The 23,092-nt window shown below is 37.7% G+C and overlaps 1 protein-coding gene across 1 annotated transcript in view; it reads right to left on the reverse strand.

Moving 5' to 3' along the window:
* Positions 1–23,092, reverse strand: part of GALNTL6 (polypeptide N-acetylgalactosaminyltransferase like 6) — a 1,244,627-nt gene that overhangs the window by 78,493 nt on the left and 1,143,042 nt on the right. Inside the window, exon 9 of the mRNA XM_059177707.1 lies at positions 14,448–14,555. Within this exon, the coding sequence (XP_059033690.1) occupies positions 14,448–14,555 (108 nt within the window). The remainder of the gene's footprint in view (positions 1–14,447; positions 14,556–23,092) is intronic.

Consider the following 23,092-nt stretch of genomic DNA (forward strand, 5'->3'; position numbering starts at 1 on the left):
TAAGGAGTTTCAGCCAGTAATCAAAAACCTCCCAAAGGCGCGCCTGGGTGGCTCAGTGGGTTAAAGCCTCTGCCTTTGGCTCAGGTTATGATCCTGGGATCCTGGGATCAAGCCCCTCATCAGACTCCCTGCTGGACAGGGAGCCTGCTTCCCGCCCCACATACCTGTCTGCCTACTTGTGATCTCTCTGTCTGTCAAATAAATACATAAATAAATAAATAAATAACAAAACAAAACAAATCCACCCCCTCCCAAAAAAGTACAGGTTAAGATAGCTTCACTGGTGAACTCTATTCAGAGAAGAATTAATACCAATCCTCAAACACTTCCAAAAAATAGAAGTGGCAGAAACTCTTCCAAATTCATTTTATGAGGCTAGTATAAGGCTGATACCAAAACCAGACAACGGTGTTACAAGGATGCCAATATCTCTGATGAACATAGATGCAAAAATCCTCAAGAAAATAGTAAACTGAATTTGACAATACATTAAAGCAATCATACACCATGATTAATTGGAATTAATCCAGGGATGCAAGGATGGTTCAACATTCACAAATCAGTCAACGTGATACACCACATTAAGAAAATGAAAGCTAAAAATTATATGATCACCTCAATAGATGCAGAAAAGGCATTTGACAAAATCCAACATTCATCTATGATAAAAACTCTGAACAAAGTTGATATAGAGAAACATACCTCAACATAATAAAGGCCATATATAATAAACCCACAGCTAATATCATAGTCAGTGGTCAAAAACTGAAAACTTTTCTTCTAAGATCAGGAACAAAGCAAGGATGCCAACTCTTGCCACTTTTATGCAACACAGTATTGGAAATACTAGCCAGACCAATTAAGCAAGAAAAATAAATAAAGACATTCAGATTGGAAAGGAAGAAGTAAAACTTTTGCTAAAGACATGATATTATATATAGAAAACTATATAGATGTCATCAAAAAACTGTTCAAATCAATAAATGAATTTAATAAAGCCTCAGGGTACAAATGAATACACAAAAATATATTGCATTTCTATGACAAATACAATCTGGCAGAAAGAGAAGTTAAGAAAACAGTCCCATTTACAATGGAATTGAAAAGAATAAAATACTGGGAATAAATTTAACAAGGAGTTGAAAAATCTGTATGTTGACAACCACAAGACATTAATGAAAGAAACTGAAGAAGACACAAGTAAATGGAAAGGTACACTAGTACTCATGGGTTGGAAGAATGAATATTGTTAAATTATCCATACTCTCCAAAGAAATATATATATTCAATGCAATCCCTATCGAAATTCCAATGGCATTTTTCATAGAAATAGAACAAACAATTCTAAAGTCTGTATGAAACCACAAAAGAAATTCTGAATACCCAAAGCAATGTTAAGAAAGAAGAACAATGCTGAAAGTATCATGCTCCCTGATTTCAAACTGTATTACAAAGACATGTGGTTTGTAAATATTTTCTCCCAGTCTGTAGCTTGTCTTTTAATTCTCCTTATAGTGCCTTTTAAAGAGCAGGAGAACTTAGTTTCAATGGAGTCCAATTTATGAATCTCAGCTTCTAGGTGTAAGTGCCTAGAGTAGCGCATCTGCCCCACCTCACAATTATTCCTCTTTGTTTTTTTTCTAGAAATGTTTGACCAGATGCAAGAATCTATTTCAACTCTATTTTCTTTCATTTATCCTTTTGTTGTAATACTACTGTCATGATTACTGTAATTTTTTAATGTCTTAAAGTCAGGTAATATAAGTCCTCCAACTTTGTTCTTTATCAAGTATATAAGAATATACTTATTCTTGCATTTCTAGATAAATTAGAATTTATCTTGTTTTAGAATCATCTTGTTTACTTTTTTTAAATTAAATTTTATTTTTTATTATTAACATATAATGTATTATTAGCCCCATACTTTTTTTTAATTGTGGTAAAATATATGCAACATAAAATTTGCCTTTTGACCACTACGAAATGTGCAGTTTGATGGCACTAAAAACATGCACATGCTCCCAACAACACTGCTCAGATTTCAGTTGCCATGGTATGTTAACTGTGAGTAATTGTATGAAGAACACATGTTGCTGTTAGCTCTTCAAACCACAAATCACTACATATATAATAAATGCGATTTATGATCAATGACCAATTACGTCACTTCTTTCAAAGTCTGTTGGTGATTGATCATTGCACATCTGCTATTCAGTTCACACATAGCTGGAAACATAGTTCTCTCTCATCCTTGTTTCCTACAGATAAACATGACATGACATTTTACAAAAATGGATAATCACAATGAGAGGCTTGTCTAACAAAGATGAAAGAGTGGCATAAAAACAAAAAGGGATAATGCTGAGGGTGAAATTCAAATAGAATTTCTAGGAGAAATGACCGGCCATGGAAACGTTAACACTGATGTCATTTGAGAGACTCTAGATGTAAAGCCAAGGAATTCAGCAAGAGAGTATTTCTTGTCATAAGTGAGGGAAATACTTGTGATGGAGAGAATAAGGAGTTCCAGAGAAAGTGATACCATCAAAAACTTCACGTCGCAGGAACTATGGTAGATATTTCATAGCACTGAAAGCATAAAGGATTAAATATTGGAAAGTGACCCAAACTTAAAGAAGGAATATTACAATTTGCCAAGGCATGGAAAAAATCCTCACTCTTTAGCATAAATTATGTGAAATACAGTTTAAGTGAATGTTCTAGTTACTTCTGATGAGTATTTTTACAAGCAAATGAAATACATTAATTTCTCCCCAAAAGCAAAAAACACTTACATGTTGTACAACTACTGCCATCATCCATTTCCATAATTTTTATCATCTTCCTAAACTGAAACTCTAAACCTCTTAAACATTAACTCCGCATTTCCTCTTTCCTCAGTCTCTAGCAACCATTCTATTTTCTATTTCATATGAATTTGACTATTTAAAATATTTCATATAAGGGGAATCATGCAGTATTTGTTATTCTGTGACTGGCATATTTCACTTAGCATATGTCTTCAAGATTCAACCATTCTGTAATATATGTCGGAATTTTCTTCTTTTTTATGGCTGAATAAAAATCCATTGTGTGTATATATACATATGTATATAATATGTATATATACACATATGTATATGTATATATATACACACACACACACACACACCACATTTTGCTTGTCCATTTATTGTTAAGCAAATATTGGGTTGCTTTTATATTTTGATCACTACTGTGAATATGTGTGTACAAATATCTGTTTGAGTTCTTGCTTTCAATTCTTTTGTGTATTACTCAGAAGTGGAATCACTGGATCATATGGTAATTATATTTTTGATTTTTTGAGGAACCTCCAAACTGTTTTCCACCATGGCTGCAACATTAAACATTTCTGCCATGTACAAGAATCCTAATTTTTATATACCTTTTCCAACATTCATTGCCCCCCCCCAATGATAGTCATCTAAATGGATGTGAAGTGGTATCTCATTGTGGGTTTGTTTTGTATTTTCCCTAATGATTCCTAAGATGTTATGTAGCTTTCACATGCTACTGGCCATTTATATATCTTCTTCAGAGACACGTCTATTCAAGTCTTTTGCCCATTTTTTTTTTTAAGTTTTAATTTATTTGACAGAGACACATAGTGAGAGAGGGAACACAAGCAGGGAGCGTGGGAGAGGGAGAAGAAGGCTTCCCACCAAGCAGGGAGCCTGAAGGCAGCCTCCATCTCAGGACCCTGGGATCATGACCTCAGCCCAAGGCAGATGCTTAATAGCTGAACCACCGAGGTGCCCCCCCTTTGCCCATTCTTGAATCAGGTTGTTTGTTTGTTTGTTGTTGTTGAGTTGTAGAAATTCTTTAAATATTCTGGATATTAATACTCTATCAGATATATGATTTGCAAATATTTTCTGCCATTCAGGGAGTTTGCCTTTTCACTCTGTTGATGCCTGTTGATAGTATCCTTGAGGCATAACCTTGCCTAATGTTTAAGCTTCAAGTGGGCCACCTGAGGTAATCATGTACCTTCAAGCTGGACTGATTGCTGCTGCTGAAGAACTGTTAAACAGAAAGAACTGTATTAGTTATTTAGCAATATATAACAAATTACCCTCCAAAGGAGTGGCTTAATAATAAACAATTTAAAAAATCTTTTCTAGTTTCTGTGGGTCAGGAAACTGGGAGAGGATTAGCTGGGCAATCTGGCTTGGATTTTCATCAGTTTCAGTAAGATTTTGGCTAAGGAAGCAGTTATCTTAAGCCTTGAATGGGGCCGGAAGATCTTCTTCCAAGGAGGCTTACATGTTTGATAAAGTGGTGCTGGCTCTTGGTAAGAGGACTCAGTTTTCCTCCCTATGGGCCTCTCTACAGACTGCTTGAGTGCCATCACAATGTGGTGGCTGGCTTCTCCCAAATCAAGTGATCCGAGAGATCAAGGTGGAAGATGCGATGCCCTTATGACCTTGCCTCAGAAGCAAAACGTGGAATGATAGAACAAAAGTGAAAGTATGGTTTCTGTATCATTTAGCTGGCTCACAGTGAAAGACAACAATACTGAGTCTACCCGGGACCCAAAGAAGTTCTGGCAAGTTGAGAACTGAAGTGTTGGTTTCTCCAGAGACAGCACCATGAGCTAGGAGTTGATGCTCTTCTTCTGAATGGTGGAGATGGTGTGCCTTCTCCTTTGGCTTCCCAGGCAAGAAATAGGCAAATGGGAACACAAAGAAGCGAGTCACAGGTGAGGCAGAGTGGGTACTGCATCTGACAAACAGATATGTAAGCCACATGAGAGGAAGCTTTTTGGGGAGGTCTAGAGACACCAGGGGGACAATCTGAAGGGTGTTCATTTCTGGCATTCAAGCCAATGGCGTCTCACGCTCACAACTTGAGTGTAAGAGGCAGTATAGTCTTATTTGTAGAAAATTATTGATACAAGCACTATTTCTTTATTATTATTACTATTATTATTATTATTTATTTTTGAAAGAGAGGGAGATAGCAGGGAGAGGAGCAGAGGGAGAAAAAGAATCTCAAACAGACTCCCTGCTGAGTACAAACCTGATGCAGGGCTTGATCCCAGGACCCTGAGATCATGACCTGAGCTGAAATGGAGAGACTGACAGTCCATCTGCTGAGCTACCCAGGCACCCCACAATTACTATTTTTTAAAAAATAAATCCTACTAGCACTTCTAACTGTTGACTGAAGAGAGTATCAAGTGTTTTGTCCCATAATAGGGAATATCTACCACAAGCAAACTGGTTAAATTAAATGCTGCTACAGTATTCATTCCACTTGTTATTAATACAACTTGTTTCATTTTTCATACTGTCAAAATAGGCCCCTCAAATCTATATGTTTTAAATAGCTCAAGTAGGGTTCTTAGGTTGGAATTCATATCTGTTCTAAGTTTAGGTAATTGTGAATTTTAATTTTATAAGCTCTTTTCAGAATTAGAATACTCAAAGCATCCAGGCACCACAAAGCTGCCAATTGGTTTTGACCATTTCTCAGTCTATATAATATCAAATGGAACTATTTTCTTTACTTCGAATGTAACACCAAAAAGAGATATACTTGGGCTGGAACTGAAGTTGGAAATGGAATTCTGTGTGTGTGTGTGTGTGTGTGTGTGTGTGTGTGTATGTGTGTAAAATTGACATGTAACATACTAGCTTCAAGTGTATAACATAATGATTCAATATTTGTATACACTGGAAAGCAATAACCATACTAAGTCTAGTTATTGCCATTCACCATACAAAGTTACAATTTTTTCCCTTGTGATGAGAACTCTTAAAATTTACCCTGTTGGCAACTTTCAAATATGCATTATAATAATACTGACTATGAACACCATGTACATTATAGCCCTGGAAATGGAATTCTCACCATAAATTAATAAACCCTTAGAACCAAGGGTGATCAGATTGGAAATTAAATACTACAGGCCTCAAGCACAGTGTCACTGTGGTTTTACACATCTTATGTTAAGAAGCTAATTCCACAAAATGAGTGTTTCCCATTCAGGTGCTCCTGTGGCTTCATCATCCTGTTGGGGTCCCAAAAGGTGGAGTCATAAAGCAGCCAGCCAGGCTTCCTCTTGCAAGAGTTGCATTTTTGGTTATTAAGATTATGACATGCTAAAATATTTAAATTCGCTTAAATTTCAGTAGCTTAATTTTGTAGCAGCAGGGGCCTATTTTATCTAAGCAAGCTTCCTCCTTTCTGAGGCTCCAGTGGAGTTGTGAATGCAGGAAAATGTTCGGTTCTAATGGGGATAATGATAAAAATGCAATTATAATTCCCCCTAGCCCACAAATGGGCTCACCATGTATTTCTCAAGTGCTTTGAAAGAAGGAAGCTGTATAAATGCTAACTAGCTACATCAAGTGCTTTAGGTACGGCAAGAAGTAGCCAAAAGCAGACTGGAAAAGATACCATAGGAAAGAGAAAATCATTCCCATTTTAATTTTGTTAAGAATGACAACGTAAGAGTATGATTAATCATGAGGGCTAACTGTCATGTAGATGCCTAGGATCCCCATTAAATATTATATTTATCTTATAAAATCTTCCAGTAGGCTTGGGGCACCTGGGTAGCTCAGGTCATGATCTCAGGGTCCTGAGATCCTTACATTCCACTCACACCTCTCCCCCACTATCCCGCCAAAAAGCGTCTTCCAATAGGCTTCCAAAACACACATGGGGAATATTGGGCCTCATTAGATAGCTCAAGAAATGCTGAATTTTGTCCTTACGTGGCTTAGAGATTGCTTGTCTCAATGCCAAGCCCCGTTTTGCACATTAGAAAGTATTAGCTACTTGATTCCCAAGTCATAGATGAGCTAAACTTGGGAAAGCCCTGAGGAATACTTAAAACAGTGAAACTGAGCAGAATGCGTTAATGTTGGGAAGATGATAGCATCTCTAGGAGTTTGGGCGGGGGGGGGATACATAGAGCAAATGAATAGAAGAAAATCAAACCAGAATTTTTTTCTTTCTTTCTTTTTTTTTTTTTTTTTTTAAAGATTTTATTTATCTGTTTGACAGACAGATATCACATGTAGGCAGAGAGGCAGGCAGAGAGAGAGAGAGAGGAGCAAGCAGGCTCCCCACTGAGCAGAGAGCCCAATGTGGGGCTCTATCCCAGGACACTGGGATCATGACCTGAGCTAAAGGCAGAGGCTTTAACCCAGTGAGCCAACCAGGAGCCCCCAGAATTTCGTTTTGAGAAGCTTTGTGGAAAAGTTCCGAGTTTTGAAATAATGGGTTTTTTTTTTTTTCCACCTCACATGTTGTTCTCATGATACTTTCTGTTCAGTGTCTCTATGTTTGGTATGCAAATTCCATGTTTTACATCTGTTATTTTTAAAAAATTTTAAGGACAATGTGTGATTCTGTTGTTATTTGTTAAACAGACAAAAACATGTGGATACTTAAAAAAAATTCTGATAGCACTAGTTTAGGAGTTAAGGGAACAAGTGAGGGTTCAGCAGTGGGAAATAAGTTTATGTTTCATATTTTCCCAACTCCTCTCTCTAGGTCCTTGGCACATAGAGTAGTTTTACTTTGTCTTGTTTTCCTTTTATGCAAAACAAGCATAAAATGTCCAGTGTTCAAACAAGGGCCATCGTTAAAGGGTGAGTATGAGTGTTACACTAGTGCTATGTGCCAGAAACTTATCTCCAGGGTGAGGCGATGTCCTTGGGTGATGTGACATTCCATTACAAAGGGATGGCCCAATGCTATTGGCTTAGGACATGAAGCAAGCTCTATGCCTCTCCACAGTAGGTAATTGGGAAATATTTACTGAAAAATTTCTCCAGCCTGAGCCTCTGTTGAGACTCTAGGGATGACTCTTATCCTCATAACATGCAATGGACTCATTGTATCTTAATGATTTACTGAATCATGATTAACACATAATAAACTTATGGTTGTTTTCTTTAGGGAGACTCACATGAAGAATAATGAAATAATATTTAAATATTTAAATAAAGAGCCACATCTAAAAAGAGGGTATTATATTCTGAAATGTGGCGTAGAAGGGGAGAGAAGCAAACACATGATTGCAGTATGTGAATCATCTTCAGCTCTGGCCCTAAGTACCAGTATCTTACTGCCTTTTTTGTTATATTGTAAGGAAGAATTAGAGGTAGTTACTGTTTTCGGAGGAATTGCTTCTGCACAGAAGTCCTAGCCATTTATGCAAGTCGAGTCTTTTGGGAAGAATTCATCATTTTCCTGCTTTTTGGGAGAAAGCCCATGAGAGTCCACCATGTCCCTGAACTCAATGATTGTTTCAGATGATGCATGTGAACTCTACAGTTCTCAGAGCAGCAGGAAGAGGGGCTGCCTGCCGTTGATGGCTAAGATTGTCATGCTATAGTTCCTATTTGCTGAGCAGTTTCATGAGAGTAAACTGATTTGCAATCATCAAAGGGAGAAAGGTCAGTTTCTGGGAGCAGATTTCCCCATTCGTCACTGTACTTTATAGCCTTGTTGGTGATTTTATTTTCTGATATCAAAGTAGTCATTTTGGTCTTGCTAAAGCTTTTCCTCGACTGATCTATTCTGACATAAATGAGGGAGGGCTGCACACGTCAGAGCGTATGTTCTTCCATCTCGGCTCCTTCAGACCGGGATAGCCGGCGCCAGGGTGAAGCACGAGAGGGCACTTACCAATCGACTCGGGGTGGTCTGGCTTTGACACCGAAACTCTCTTCCCCCATTCCTCTTCCTCTGTACCTCCCTCCACCCTGACCACTTTCAACGGTCTGAGAGGATCTATGGAGTCTGCAGAAGCAGATGTCTCCAGGGATATGACACCAGAGGAATGACAACTTGGGAAATAGGGGAAGAGGTCACTTCATAGCTGACAGAGGCAAAAACCACCATTTGCCCTCAGACCTCAGGTTTAATACCCATGCCCATAAAGTATAATAACCATAGGACATCCTCAAAGCTCATTGCATTCTGCCAAGAAACCCTAAATAAATATTTAAGGTGAAAAACATTGGTTAAAAAAAAAAAAAACAAAAACAAATAACATTTGCTACGTGTGGTATATGAGATATACCTCCTCTTCTCTAAAATCATAATCACAATGATAACATTATAATTTCCACAAAATAGTTTAAAATAAGTATATAAGATACAGATCTCATTCCCCAGAGAGTTTATTTACATTTATTTAACCCTTTGCTCACCCTCATGGTATTCGGATTGATATGTATAGATTGCTGGACTGTGTGGACGCCACCTGACTGTCATTATCAAGGCCACTAGTTATGAGAAGGAAAAGTTTGGGGGGCTTGGGGGGCTCAGTCAATTAAGTGTCTGCCTTAGACTCAGGTCATGATTTTGGGCTCCCTGCTCAGCAGGGAGTCCCCTTCTCCCTCTCCTTCTGGCCCTTCCCACCCCCCACGCTCCTACTTGTGAGCACACACTCTCTCTCTCTCTCAAATAAATAGATAAAATCTTAAAAAAAAAAAAAGTTAAAGTTTTTGTTTATCTTGTTCATCATTTATGCTTCCAGGATCTAGCATAGTGCCTGGCATGGTATACTTTTTTTTTTCTTTCAGAAATGAACATTTATTGATATAGAAAATCTGATTTTTGTGGGCTCTCAGAATTCTAGATGAGCAATCTGTGCAAGTCTCCACAGATCTAGCTCTCCCTGAACTCGTGTAAGGTGGTTGCTTCTCACCCTCTTTATCTAAAACCAATTTGAGCATTTTTCCCCCTTCCCCTTCCTTGCATCCCCATTTTTGTACTGATATGATTTTTTCTTTGAAGCGTTGATGAAAACCTCATAGCAACATTTGGCCTCTCTCTCACTGCACAGTGCGGCAAATCAATGAAGACTTTTTAGGAAATTTTCTTTACAAATGTTTCCTACATTCAAAAGTTATTTTCTTTAGACTTTCTGCCACTTAATATTTACTTGTTGGTTGACTTGTTTCTACCCCTTTTATTTTTATCCTGGCATTTCCTGCTCAAAAACTATGAGTACCTCCCTACAATCTATAAGAAAAATGCACCCTGCCCTGCACATGGGGTTTTCCATAGTCTGTGTCCAATGTACATTCCCAGTTTAGCTCCATTGGTCCCAAACAGAATCCTTTCTCACTGTCTTTGCCTGCTTCTTCCTATAGCTGGGAGCTCAGGCTGGAGCCCCTGCCCTTCTGCTCCAGCTGCCCCTGTTAACTCTAAGCCTCCCTGTAAGGGTTAAGCCTTGGGCAGACAGGTCTCAATTCACCTTCCCAGCTCTGCTCACTTGACCTTTAACCTTATCCCTTCTAATGTGAGTTACATTTTCAAATTCTCTAGGCCATCCTGTGCAATCAGATTTTTATGGGGTTTGAATTCTTTTGTTTTATAGCTTTATCTTGCAACTTGGATGATGGTTGCCATAAAATGCAAGATAAAATTTTAGAAAAGAAAGTATTACTAATACTACACCAGTGGCAAGCCACAGAAGTATACCATCCCTTGATTTGCATTCTGTCACATCCATTGCAAACTTAGAGTGAAGGTCGCTTCCAATTTTGTGTCCCAGGCCGTCCTCCTTTGGAACTAGGGAGGACAGCTGTGTGAACCACCATGACAGCCCCCCTCACGGTCTGCAGGGCTGCCCTTCACTGGCTTGGGATCCTCCTGGGGATACTCCTTTGGGTAAAGTTATCTCTGTGGGATGACCCTTGTGCTATAGAATGTATGTTTATCCATGGGGTGATGGCTCTGCCTCTTTGTCATGTTCTGCTCACAGAGCCACTGATCTCAGGTGCAGTGGTTTTGACTGTCCCCAAACATACTAGCACTCACAGAGAGGTCTGGGAGGTGCCAATATGGCTGCTCCTTCAGCAGAGTGCGTGGTTCAACTCATGACCCATCAGAATGAAGTCTCCTTGGAGTCTTCCACCTACTGGCCACTCGGCCACTTCCACTGTGTGGAGGCGCGGGTGGCCTTTCACTGAGGAGCTGCTCACTCTTCTGTGATGAGGACAGTGTCATCTCCAGGAAGGGACAATCATCACTATAGCCATGGGGACTGTCCAGTCTCCCTGTGACAATAGGGATTAGCATCCCTCAGGGACTGGCAGTTTTTTCCTGGTGAAAAGATACCACAACAATGCCCAGTGTACAAACAAACATTGGACAGGATGCCGACTCGGCAAAATATCGAATTTGATTCATGATGAGTGAATACTCTGATTCCCAGAGGAAGGTGAATTGTAAATCTCTGTATCCTGGATTTTTGCATTTTATGGGAACTGACAGAGGGATGCTAATTTTTATTTTTGCCAAATAAAGGCATTAATAATAATCTATCTTGTATTCATTCCGTCATGAAAAAGAAAAAAAGTTTCTAATTTCTGCTTAGAAAGATTTTTTTTAAAAAGATTCTATTTATTTATTTGACAGATGGAGATCACAAGAAGGCAGAGAGGCAGGCATAGAGAGAGAGAGAAGCAGGCTCCCTGGCGAGCAGAGAGCCCGATGCAGGGCTCCATCCCAGGACCCTGAAGTCACGACCTGAGCTGAAGGCAGAGGCTTTAACCCACTGAGCCACCCAGGCGCCCCTAGAAAGATATTTTTAAATTGAGTATATGTATCTTTGTGATTCTTATTTTTCTCAGTTCGCTGAGGCTGGGTAAAAACTGGTCTAGGACCTGGCTCTGGGTCACTGGTCCTGAGTTTGGGAGCTGTTATTCTATAAAATTTGTTCATTTAACTGAGGTATCCCTGAAGGTCCTCTTTCAGTTCAACAGCTATGGCACCCCTCCCCCCTCCTCCTCCCTCTACCTATACATATCTTTACAATACATTTGAACAATTACTTGTCCTTGTAGTGTCCTCTGATGGTTTCATATATGGCTATCTGTCTCTTGCAACCAGACTGTAATACTAGGTAAATGGAAGGTAGTAGTTATTTGAATTTGTTTCTATAATATGCACTCGTGCTCTGTTTAGAGGACGACAGGTTATTCACACAATTGTGTGTGTGTGTGTGTGTGTGTGTGTGTGTGTGTGTGTTGGGAAGTTGGCTAGAATCCTCAGTTTATATAGTTACCTAAACAAAAGGTGCAAATTTTTGAAAAATTAAGTGAGTTTGTAAAATAAGAAAACAAACCTTTGGAATTAAAAATCTCCATCTTCTACATTTCCTGATGAGGCTGGAGAGATTAACTACCTATTGAATAGACATAGCCCTGCATCTGAAGCACCTTTACAGTCTCATCATTTTTGATGATTTAGTAACGACATGGGGGTAGCAGGTAGTTGAGTCTCTCCCCCAAAAATCAGAATTGTTTTTCATTTTAATATATTTTTTATTTAAAATATCATAAAACATTCCTGAGACTGACAGTGGAGCTTCAATTTTTATGACTTTCTGATTGCTCTAGCAGTTGAGAAAAAAAAAAAAAACTAAAAATGAGCCCTCAAGTAAAATTTAAGTGGTAAAGATTAAAATTCAGAATTACGGGCTTTTTTTTTCCCCCCATATGAATGAGCATTCCCTTTTGGCTGGGAATTTTATGTGCCAGCCCTAGTTTTCCTATATTTGACAGTCCTTGAAAAAGTATTTAATTTCCTTCTTGAAAATATATGAACAGTTTTATTTTTTTGAAAATATACCCTCTGGAGCAGCACAACTTCCCCTCCAGTTCATACACACTCATTTTGACTACAAACCAAGTGAACACTCCATCCGTCTGGCAAATGAATGATTGGGCACAAACTGGGCACAGCTGAGTGGGTTTTTGGGAAGTAAGTGACAAGAGACAATAGCATTATCTTTGGGGTAGTTTAACATGCTGTGATTTATGATATCCACATGGCTGATTTGTGATATGTGCTCAAAACTGGACCTTTCAGTGAATTCTTGCTGTTTTCCTGAATGCACTTGGAGATTCATGTGCGTTTAGTCTTATGACAAAATTAAATAATATGTCCTTGCCCAAGATGTGGCTCTTTAGTTGCTTTATAATTTTGTGATTTTATTTCAAAGAGCATATTTTTACAGCTACTCAATGGAATATGCTATTAATCTTTTGAAGAGGGCATAATAATACGACTATTTCCCTTCAAGGTGTATGTGAGGTAACTTCATGACTATTAACTCCAGCTGTTATAAAAAAGATTATGGAAGTGGATAGTATTGACAATCTCAGAAAGGGAGTAAGAAAGAATCCTCCCCCAAAAAGACTCACTAGAAATGAAATATTTTTTATACTTCCATGAAATACTCAACTTTTAGTAAGGAAAACCTGTAGCATTTTCTAGCCTTAATTTTTCCTGATTAATTAATCCTTTCAACAAATACTTGTTGAGTGCTTCCCAAGCCTTGTTCTAGGTGTTGGGAAGGTGGTAGCAAAAAAAACCAGAGAAACCCTCTGCTTTTGTGGGATTGATATTCTAATGGAACCCGATGAACTACTTTATATTTTAAAGAAGCTTGTGAACTTATTGAGCTTTATATAAAAGATTCAAATAGTTATATGGTGCAGCCTTACTAGTAAAAGAACGGAAATGAATAATTCAAGATTAGATTCCTAGGAGAACCCTGAGCGAAGGGACGTGGCAAAACCACCTTTTCCCCCAGATTTTGCAACTGTGCAGTGGCAGGTACATACTGCAGTGAATACAACTGACCCAGCTCTAGAGACAATCACATGGAACACACAGAAATTATCAGGATTATTTCAAGAAGGTATTGTGACTTTCTCCCAAAGACGTATGAAAACATTCTAAAATGCAGAAGAAAAAAAAATCCTTTCATTTAGCCTGTGAAAAAGATTTTATTCGAAACAGTATCTGAAAAAACATCTTGCAACTGGCCAAATTTGGGATTTTGAGGATGGGGTGAAATTTTAGGCAGAGCTGGCTCTAGTTGCAAATGAGATGCAAATGAGAAGCCGGAATTTGGACAACCACTTCTCCCAGTCTTGTATATATGCCTTTCTCCATCTGTCTTTTTATATATCCTGTTATACTCCATGAAAGGGAGAAGGGGGAGTACTGGACATCCGTTCTGAAGACCTGGGCTTAAACCCCTCTTCTGCCATTTATCATTCATTTGAGCATAGACAGGACACCTTGGCAAGCCCCAGTTTTCATCCACAAAATAAGGATAAGAATATCAATCTCAGAAGGTATAGGTAAAGATTAAATATAATGTATGAGAAAATGCTTTTAAACAATTGTAAACAGTAATTCTTGTTACACACTAATAATTAATACTTCCCTAAAGAATGGAAAAACTCTGAGGAACACAGAAACAGTTTATATACTAAAGCCTGTCAAATGGAGTGCCAATTTTTTCTGTCCGACGGTGCTTCTCCGTCTGTCACCAATTATACCATGTATGAGGCTGCTTAGCCTGCCTACAGGAAGCCATATCAAGCCCATCTTATTCTGATCCCGTTACTCACTCTTGCCAGGCTGGTCCCGGAAGGGACTTTATAGGGAACGTACTTCCTGTAGATATGACCAACTCTAGAACATGGGACATCAAACATCTCTCCTCCACACATCCAAACCTAAAGAGAGGAAATTTAAAAGTATAACAAAAGAGAACAGTACACTTCAGATTAAAAAAAAAAAGAGGAATTATTAGTAAGGTTCATAAAAATTTTTTAGAATCCTTTGAAGTCTCTAAATTAATAATTTCTATTTATGATAAAAGGTTAATCAAGAAAAAGAACCCTCACATTTTTCAAAACCTAGATTCATAACAGTATAGACCCAAAATACTAGTTCAGTAAAGTCTAATTTCCATAGACAGCACATTGGCATTTTTTATTCTAGTATAATTTGTTCACAAATATTGCATTGCAGTGACATTTAATGCTTAGGTATCTTCTTATTATTTATATAGCTATTTGTTTTGACAATCTTGTGAAATCATTTGTAGAAGTAGCATTGGAATTTAAGTGTCAATTAAAAAATTTAAAATATAAAAAATGGAATTTTAAAAATAGGTGAATGAGTTAAGGAACGCTGACATATCCATATTTTAAGTGACATCTAGATTCGGAAACCTTGACTAGAGATCCCCTGAAAAATCATTGTCACTTTCTAATTTCTCCTACCCTTAATCTTTTCTTAGGTACAGACAAAAATTCATTATTGATGTGGACTCAAGAAATATTAAATTCAAGGTATATGTTAAAATGCGGTATTTGTATATGGTAACAAAAATTAATTGGTTATTTTTTATCATGACTATCCACTTAGACACACACTTAATCATGGTTTTATATAACAGAGTACATAGCTATCAAAGGAAAAATTATGGAAACAAAATCTAGGCATCCTATGCACTAGATTTTTAGCTATTCTCAATTTAAGAAAAAATTTTAAAAGAGTTAGATACCAAAATGGTTAGTTTATATTTCACTTGACTACACTATGGTGTTTAGATATTTGGTCAAGCATTGTTCTGGATGTTTCTATGGAGGTGTTTTTTTCTTTGGATGAGGTTAACATGTAAATTGGACTTTGAGTAAAAATTACGTCCTCTGTATTGTGGGTGAGCCCCAACCAATCAGTTGAAGACCTTACTGGAACAAAGACTGACTCCCCCCTAGCAAGAAGGAATTCTGCCAGCCAGTTGCTGGTGGACTTGAACTGAGCTCTCCCTGGATCTGTCTGCCGGCCTTCCCTGCATTTTGGACTTACCAAGCCTCCTCAATCACGTGAACCAGTTCCTTAATACAAATCTCTCTCTCTTAATATGTACATATTCTGCTGGTTGTTTCTCTGGAGAGCCCTGACTAATACAGATATACAACTTGTTTGAAAGTATAATAATGAAAGAGAGAAAGAAAGATATTTCTGTGTTAATTTACATTTGCTTCCAACTTCTTTCAGTAAGACGAATGACACCCCAAATGAGACCAGTAAATAAATAGTGATTAGGGTGATAGAAATCCAAGGGGAAGGCAATTTGATTACTAAAATAATATTAGTTGCTTTAAATAAGTTCAGGACTACTCCTGGTATTAATTTCAACTTAATGGGAAACTTATTGATCTTTTGAATCAAGACATCAGAAGTCTGTGTAGGTGATTGAAGCTGATGGGGGCAGTGAATGTTCTAAACAATAATACCAACATCTGGAAAGACCTTGAGAGACTGGAGCTGTATTAGATTAAACGTAAAAACGGTAAACATAAGGTCTTTGTGTCTAAAAATATTTTCCAGAACAGGGTGGGGTGGAAAAAGACTATGTAGTATAAAACACACATGACCAGCATAATATGGAGTGTTTGAGGAGTAAAGGTCTGAATCTATCGGTCTGAAGTCTTATGCCAATTCCTGGGTAAATACTTTATATTCCCTTCTAAAAAGAATGACCAAAGTGAGAAAGGGATGCATACCGTGTTTTAGAAGAAGTAACAAAAAGAACTAGAGATATGAAGTTTTGAGAATATTTGGAGAAACCCTTTTTAAATATTTGAAGATCCTAGTATTTGGAAGAGAGGTTCTGTAGAACCTCAAGGAGATGGGATTAATAGGATAGAGCTATAAAAAGACAGATTTCAACTCAGTGGAAGAAGAACTTTCTAACAGAATAATTAAAGATAAAATGGGCTTTCTGCATCGCTAGTTGTGCTAAAATCTGTAGTAGATGACACTTTGGAGACAAGTATAAAACTTTTGAGTGGATAGTTGACCTAGCTGCTATTTGAAGGTATTTCTACCAATAAGATTTAGCATTTATGAGGGTGTACTATATCCTTTTTCATTTAATTTTCACAATTTAATGACAGACTTTACTATTTCCCCCAATTATGGAGGTTGGGAAGTGAGAGTCCAAAGGCTGTGTAACCTGTCCAAAGCCATATAACTGACCACTTACAGAATGGAGATTTGAATCCTAGTAGTCTAACTTCAGTGCCCATATGTTTAATCAATATACTATCTATAGTCGGCAAACTTTGTCTGTAAATGTCAGAGTAAATACCTTGGGCTTTTCAGGTCATATGGTCTTTCTTGCAAAAGCAACTGTAGCACAGCTAGCTATATTTCAATAAAATAGGGAAAATGGCTACCATTCTATAAGTTAAAAAGTCCTTGTAAATGTTGAAATTCAGTGATTCTAAGATAATATATGTGGGACATTGTATTATTCAAAACTGGACACCATAATATTTCCCACTTGCACCTACTCCTCCTACAATGTAACCTTGGTGCCTGTCTTGTATTGATTTGATACGATTTCAGATCCACTGTTTATGGCTTAAGTAAAGTTGTTTTTTTGCTTCTATACTATGGACATTACCAAACACTTCTTTGTTTTGTTCAGTCTCCCAATAACAACGTCCATTTCAGTAGAAGCATGCATATCCCGACATGCCAGGTAGATATGTTTAGGTGACAGTGTGACAACATGGTTCTTTAGGAAAGTGCAGCTGTTGTGGCATTTATCAAATTCTTTACCTGTTTTGAAGGGTGTGGCTTACATTTTTAAAAGACATTTCCTGGTGGGATCGTTTGATAATTTCTTAAAAAATAAACCAAAACTGTGGCATTGTCATGCTTAAGAATCTAATTCTTGGAGAAATGTTTTAAATTTACAAATACTGTGTCTTCCTTTGACAACATAAATATTTTAAAGCAATATTATTTTACTCATGAATGAGCACAGAGCATTTTTTTCATAATGTAGTTCAAATTGACTGGATAATTGAATGCTTGCCTTTTTTTTTTTTTTTTTTTTTAAAGATTTTATTTATTTATTTGACAGACAGAGATCACAAGTAGACAGAGAGCAGGCAGAGAGAGAGGAGGAAGCAGGCTCCCTGCTGAACAGAGAGCCTGATGTGGGGCTGGATCCCAGGACGCTGGGATCATGACCTGAGCTGAAGGCAGAGGCTTTAACCCACTGAGCTACCCAGGCACCCCATGAATGCTTGCCTTATTTTTTATTTTTTATTTATTTATTTTTAAAATATTTTTTAAAGGTTATTTATTTATTTATTTGACAGAGAGAGATCACAAGTAGGCAGAGAGGCAGGCAGAGAGAGAGGGGGAGTCAGGCTCCCTGTTGAGCAGAGAGCCTGATGCGGGGCTCGATCCAGGACCCTGGGATCGTGACCTGAGCCGAAAGCAGAGGCTTTAACCCACTGAGCCACCCAGGCGCCCCGCTTGCCTTATTTTTTAAAATCACTTTTCAGTATTAGCTACAAACTGGAACTTAGACATAGAGAATGTTAAATTAAATGGAATCATGCAATTATACCAGTCATATGGAATATGAAATTAGTTTCCCTAAGAAATTGATTGTCAGAAGAATAAGGGAATATTATTATTGGGTATAAGATGAAATATAGTATACTACATGGAAACAGTGATCTAAATTCTCAAAAGATTTTTATTAGTTTATTTATTCCAAAATCTGCTATCTCTCTGATCTTATTTCCTACTCTTCTTTCCATCCCCCTCTCTGTTCAAGCCGTTTTGGCTTCCTTTCTGTTCCTCTAACATGCCAGATACCCTCTTACCTTAGGGCCTTTGTACTGGCTGTTTCCTCTGTCTGAAATTGTCTTCCAGATCTGTGCGTGGATTTCAAATCTTAGCTCCAAATTCTCTTGCCCCAAACACCCTTCCAGTCTGTGCTCTGAATCCTCATCACTCTCTGCTCCTTCTCTCCTCAAAGCACTTATTAGCTCCTCACTCAGGAGATACCTCACAGACTTACTATGCTATTACTTGTCTGTCTCTCTCCCCAGCAAGGACAAAGGTCTTTGTGTCTTTTATTGAGTGATGTATCCTAAGCACCTCAGATAATGCCTGACACAGAGCTGGTGCTGTATAAATATTTATCGAATAAATAAACTATTGGTTTATTGATATAAAGTGAGGTTAATTCCAGACAACTGAGTTACTTAATGATAACCTACCATGTAGCTGCCTTAAAAATAAAAGCTGTGATCTCTAGTATAAACAAATACAAATTTCAAGATAATAAGCTAACTTAACTTTATTTTCATTTATATCTGGATTATAATAAAATAAAGAAATGGTTAATATTAAAATATAACACATTATCTATAAATAAGTAATTACATTTCTGGGACTAGAAAATAACTTTCTAATTGTAGGGTATGCCTTGAGTGTACTAAATTTGAAAAACTTCTTAGGATTAGATAATCGAAAAAGAAAAGATTAATTGACCACTTTACCATCTATCTAGAAATTAAGGTACCTAAAAAGCTGTGGTGCATAGGTATTGAAAAGAGCTATGTCTATCTTCAAACTATTTTTTTTTAAAGATTTTATTTATTTATTTGACAGAGATGACAAGTAGGCGGAGAGGCAGGCAGAGAGAGATGGGGAAGCAGGCTCTCGATGAGCAGAGAGCCCCATGTGGGACTCAATCCCAGGACCCTGAGATCATGACCTGAGCCAAAGGCAGAGGCTTTAACCCACTGAGCCACCCAGGTGCCCCTCATCAAACTATTTTTATGGGCCAGATGGGATAAAAATTGCACCTTTGGTTTGACTTAACCCGAGAGAGATACACCCATACACACCATTGCTTTGTTTTATTCTTAGAAACTTGGGTGCTGGGGTTGTTCTTTGAGATCAGGAGAAAAAAGAGTAACTTATTTTGGCCTTTTTTGACCCCCCATTTTCTATTTGCTGATCAGAATATAATAAAAGCAGAAACTGGAAAATGTATCTACAGTCTTGAATGAGGACATGATAGTTTCTAGTCTCGGGAAAAGCTCTTGTTTCTTGTTTCTTAAACCATCTGCTTAAGATTTGTTTCAAAGTAAGAAATGCTCTGTTATGTCAGTATAAAAAAAGATTGTACCCAAACTGTCTTGCACTTAATGAGCTTTTAAGTGGTCGGGAAGGGATAGCAGGGCTTCAGGGGTACCTTGTTAAGATCATTGCTTTGAAGGCACGGTATTCATATTTTGCAGTAACACTTAAGAGTCTTAAAAACAGTGTTTAGGGTGGGGACTAGAGCAAAAAAAAAAAAAACGAGATATATCACTTATTGTCTTATTCAAAATATTAAGTCTTGGGGAAGAAAGAACAAATTTGAACATCTTAAAAGTGCTTTTTAGGAAAAATAATATGGCTAAGGACATAATCCCTCATTTCCCTTAATTCACTATTTTATAGCTTAGAAGGTGCATGAGAGGCAAAATGTTTGTTGTTGTTTTTTTTAAGATTTTATTGATTTATTGATTTGAGAGAGAGAGAGAGAGAGGGCACATGTACCTGAGCATGGGGGTGGGAGGGGCAGAGGGAGAGGGAGAGAGAATCATAAGAAGACTCCCAGCTGATCCTGGAGACTGACCTGCTGTTTGATCTCATGATCCTTATATCATGACCTGAGCTGAAACCAAGGGTCGGATGTTCAACCGACTGAGCCATCCAGGTGTCCCAAAGTGTTTGCTTTATATCATTATTTTATCATGTCTCCAGATTTTGAGTCTATTGATTAAATTTTCTGGATTCATCATCTGCTAAAAATAAATTCTTTCAAAACTTAAAAATTGGATATCTTAGAACAACTTTTTTAGGGGGGACACTGTCCAAACGTGTGCTTCTCCTTTGTCCTTCAGTTGGGCTGTCAATCATACAAGCTTCCTAATGGTAGGGACAGGGACAGGAACATGACTCAGGCCTTGCTGAAGGAACTTCTTCCTTGAGGTTTCATTAGATTGGAACTACTACTCTGACAATGAAGCAGAAAATGAAAGCCGGAGAGCTTCCAGAGGCCACGTCTGAGGGGTGGAAGGAGAGTCTGTTGGAGGGAATGAAGCCAACAGAGAGACAAAGGGGAGATATTCAAAGAAATTGTTCTAGCAGTATTTGGGGCCTTATTTCCAGGCCTCCCAGAGGCTCACTCATTTTTTTGCTTCTTTTTCTTTTCTTTTTGATTTTTTTTTTTTTTTTTGAGAACTTTTAATTATTTGTTGTACTGAATAGAAGTCTCTTGAGGGAAATTTTGTAGAAAAAGGAACACTGTATCTTAGAAATCTGTCAATCCAACTGACTCTCTAAAGTTAAATTTAAGATTGGTCATAACTTTATATATATGCGTGTGTGCGCACACACACACACACATATATATATTTTGTCTCAAGTTTTTATTTAAATTTTTGTTAGTTAACATATAGTGTAGTATTGGTTTTGGTAGAATTTAGTAATTTATCACTTATATATAATGCCCAATGCTCATCACTACAAGTACCCTCCTTAATACCCATCACCCACTTAACCCATCCCCTTCCCAATTCTCCTTCAGCAACCCTCAGTTTGTTCTCTATATTTAAGAGTCTCTTACAGTTTGCCTCCCTCTCTTTGTCTCCCCATCCCTATGTTTCTTAAATTCCACACACGAGTGAAATCATATGGTATTTGCCTTTCTCTGACTGACTTGTTTTACTTAGCACAATACACTTTAGCTCTGTCCACATTGTTGCAAATGGCAAGATTTCATTCTTTTTGATGGCTGAGTAATATCCCGTCATATGTGTGTGTATACATACACATACATACATATACATACATATATGTATGTATGTACCCCCCCCCCCCCCGCCACTACATCTTCCTTATCCATTCATCAGTTAGTGGATGTTGTTTGGGCTATTTTCTATAATTTGGTTTTTGTTGATAATGCTGTTATAATCATTCTGGTACATGTGCCCGTTTGATCACTATGTTTGTATCCTTAGTATAAATACCTAGTAGTGCAAATGCTGGGTCATACGATTGTTCTATTTTTAACTTTTTGAGGACCCTCCAACTGTTTTCCAGAGTGTCCAGACCAGTTTGTATTCCCACCAACAGTGTAAGAGTGTTCTCCTTTCTGTGCATCCTTGCCCACATCTGTTTTCTGTCTTGTTAATTTTAGTCATTCTGACTAGTGTGAGGTGGTATTTCATTGTGGTTTTCATTTGTATTTCCCTGATGATGAGTGATGCTGAGCGTCTTTTCATGTGTCTCTTAGCTATCTATATGTCTTCTTTGGAAAAAATGTCTAGTCATGTCTTCTGCCTATTTCTTAACTGGATTTCTTTTTTTTTTTTCCCCCAGTTTGCTTTCAGTAATGTAATCTCCAATTTTTCCTTTCCTCTAAGTTAGGTTGAATTGGGTTTCTGTCTTCTAGTAAGGTAAAGAATCAAAAAACAAAACAAACCAAAACAAAACAAAAACCCGGTCTGAACAGTGGGAGTTTGAGTGTCTAGGAGTGCCAAGGGTATAACTTGAAAAAAGCACAGTAGTCAAAAGCTACTCAGATGAATTGTCATTACAGTAGAAACTTTGGAGAAGTGAAGGTTCTTCTAAGCTTCAGTTGATAGGCAATTAATATATTTTTTAGTAATATTCAATATGAAGAAATTTCATCAAAAATAAAACATGTGAGCACTCCTCAAGTCCCATAATGGCATTTGCATGTTATTTTTATCTTAGGGAGAAAGTGATACTCTTTTATCGTATGGAACAGTGGAAAGAACACATTTGTAGGGGGTTTGAGCTGAGCAGGTTACTCCCTCTTTCTTGTTGTCTCATTGTCATCTTCTTGGGGTCGCGTGTCTTCTTTATAAGACGGTTGCAAAGACTGAATTAAGTAATACACACAGCACTCTTAAATGGCCCAAAATCGGTGCTCAAAGAATGGTGGTCACATGATGATATATAGTCTACCTAGTAGTGAACCTTAATTCTTTTGGTATATTGGGTCTCTGTGGGGTGGTGGTTGTGTATACACGTGTTGACCTCTATGAGAGGGTCAGGGCATACGACAATTTCCAAGTCTGTGAACATGTTGTGTGAGAGAGGTAGAGATTGTATTCTTAATTGTTACTCTCACAGTTTGGAAAAGAGGAGGCAAGTTGTGGATCGATTTATGCTGGTCTTGTGTGTTGTAAGTTGTTGACCCTGATGTAGAGTATATAAATCAAACGCTTATACGTCCACAGTTCACCTGTGTATATACTCTGAGGCTATCGTCATTGGGTTTTGGGGTGAAGGGTCTGAGAATTGTAGGGAACGATTTTTTTGCTAACCTTCTATGCGAATGTCTTTATAGCTGGGGGGAGGC

Source organism: Mustela lutreola, chromosome 1 (assembly GCF_030435805.1).
Source record: "Mustela lutreola isolate mMusLut2 chromosome 1, mMusLut2.pri, whole genome shotgun sequence".
In the NCBI taxonomy this organism is placed as follows: Eukaryota; Metazoa; Chordata; class Mammalia; order Carnivora; family Mustelidae; genus Mustela; species Mustela lutreola.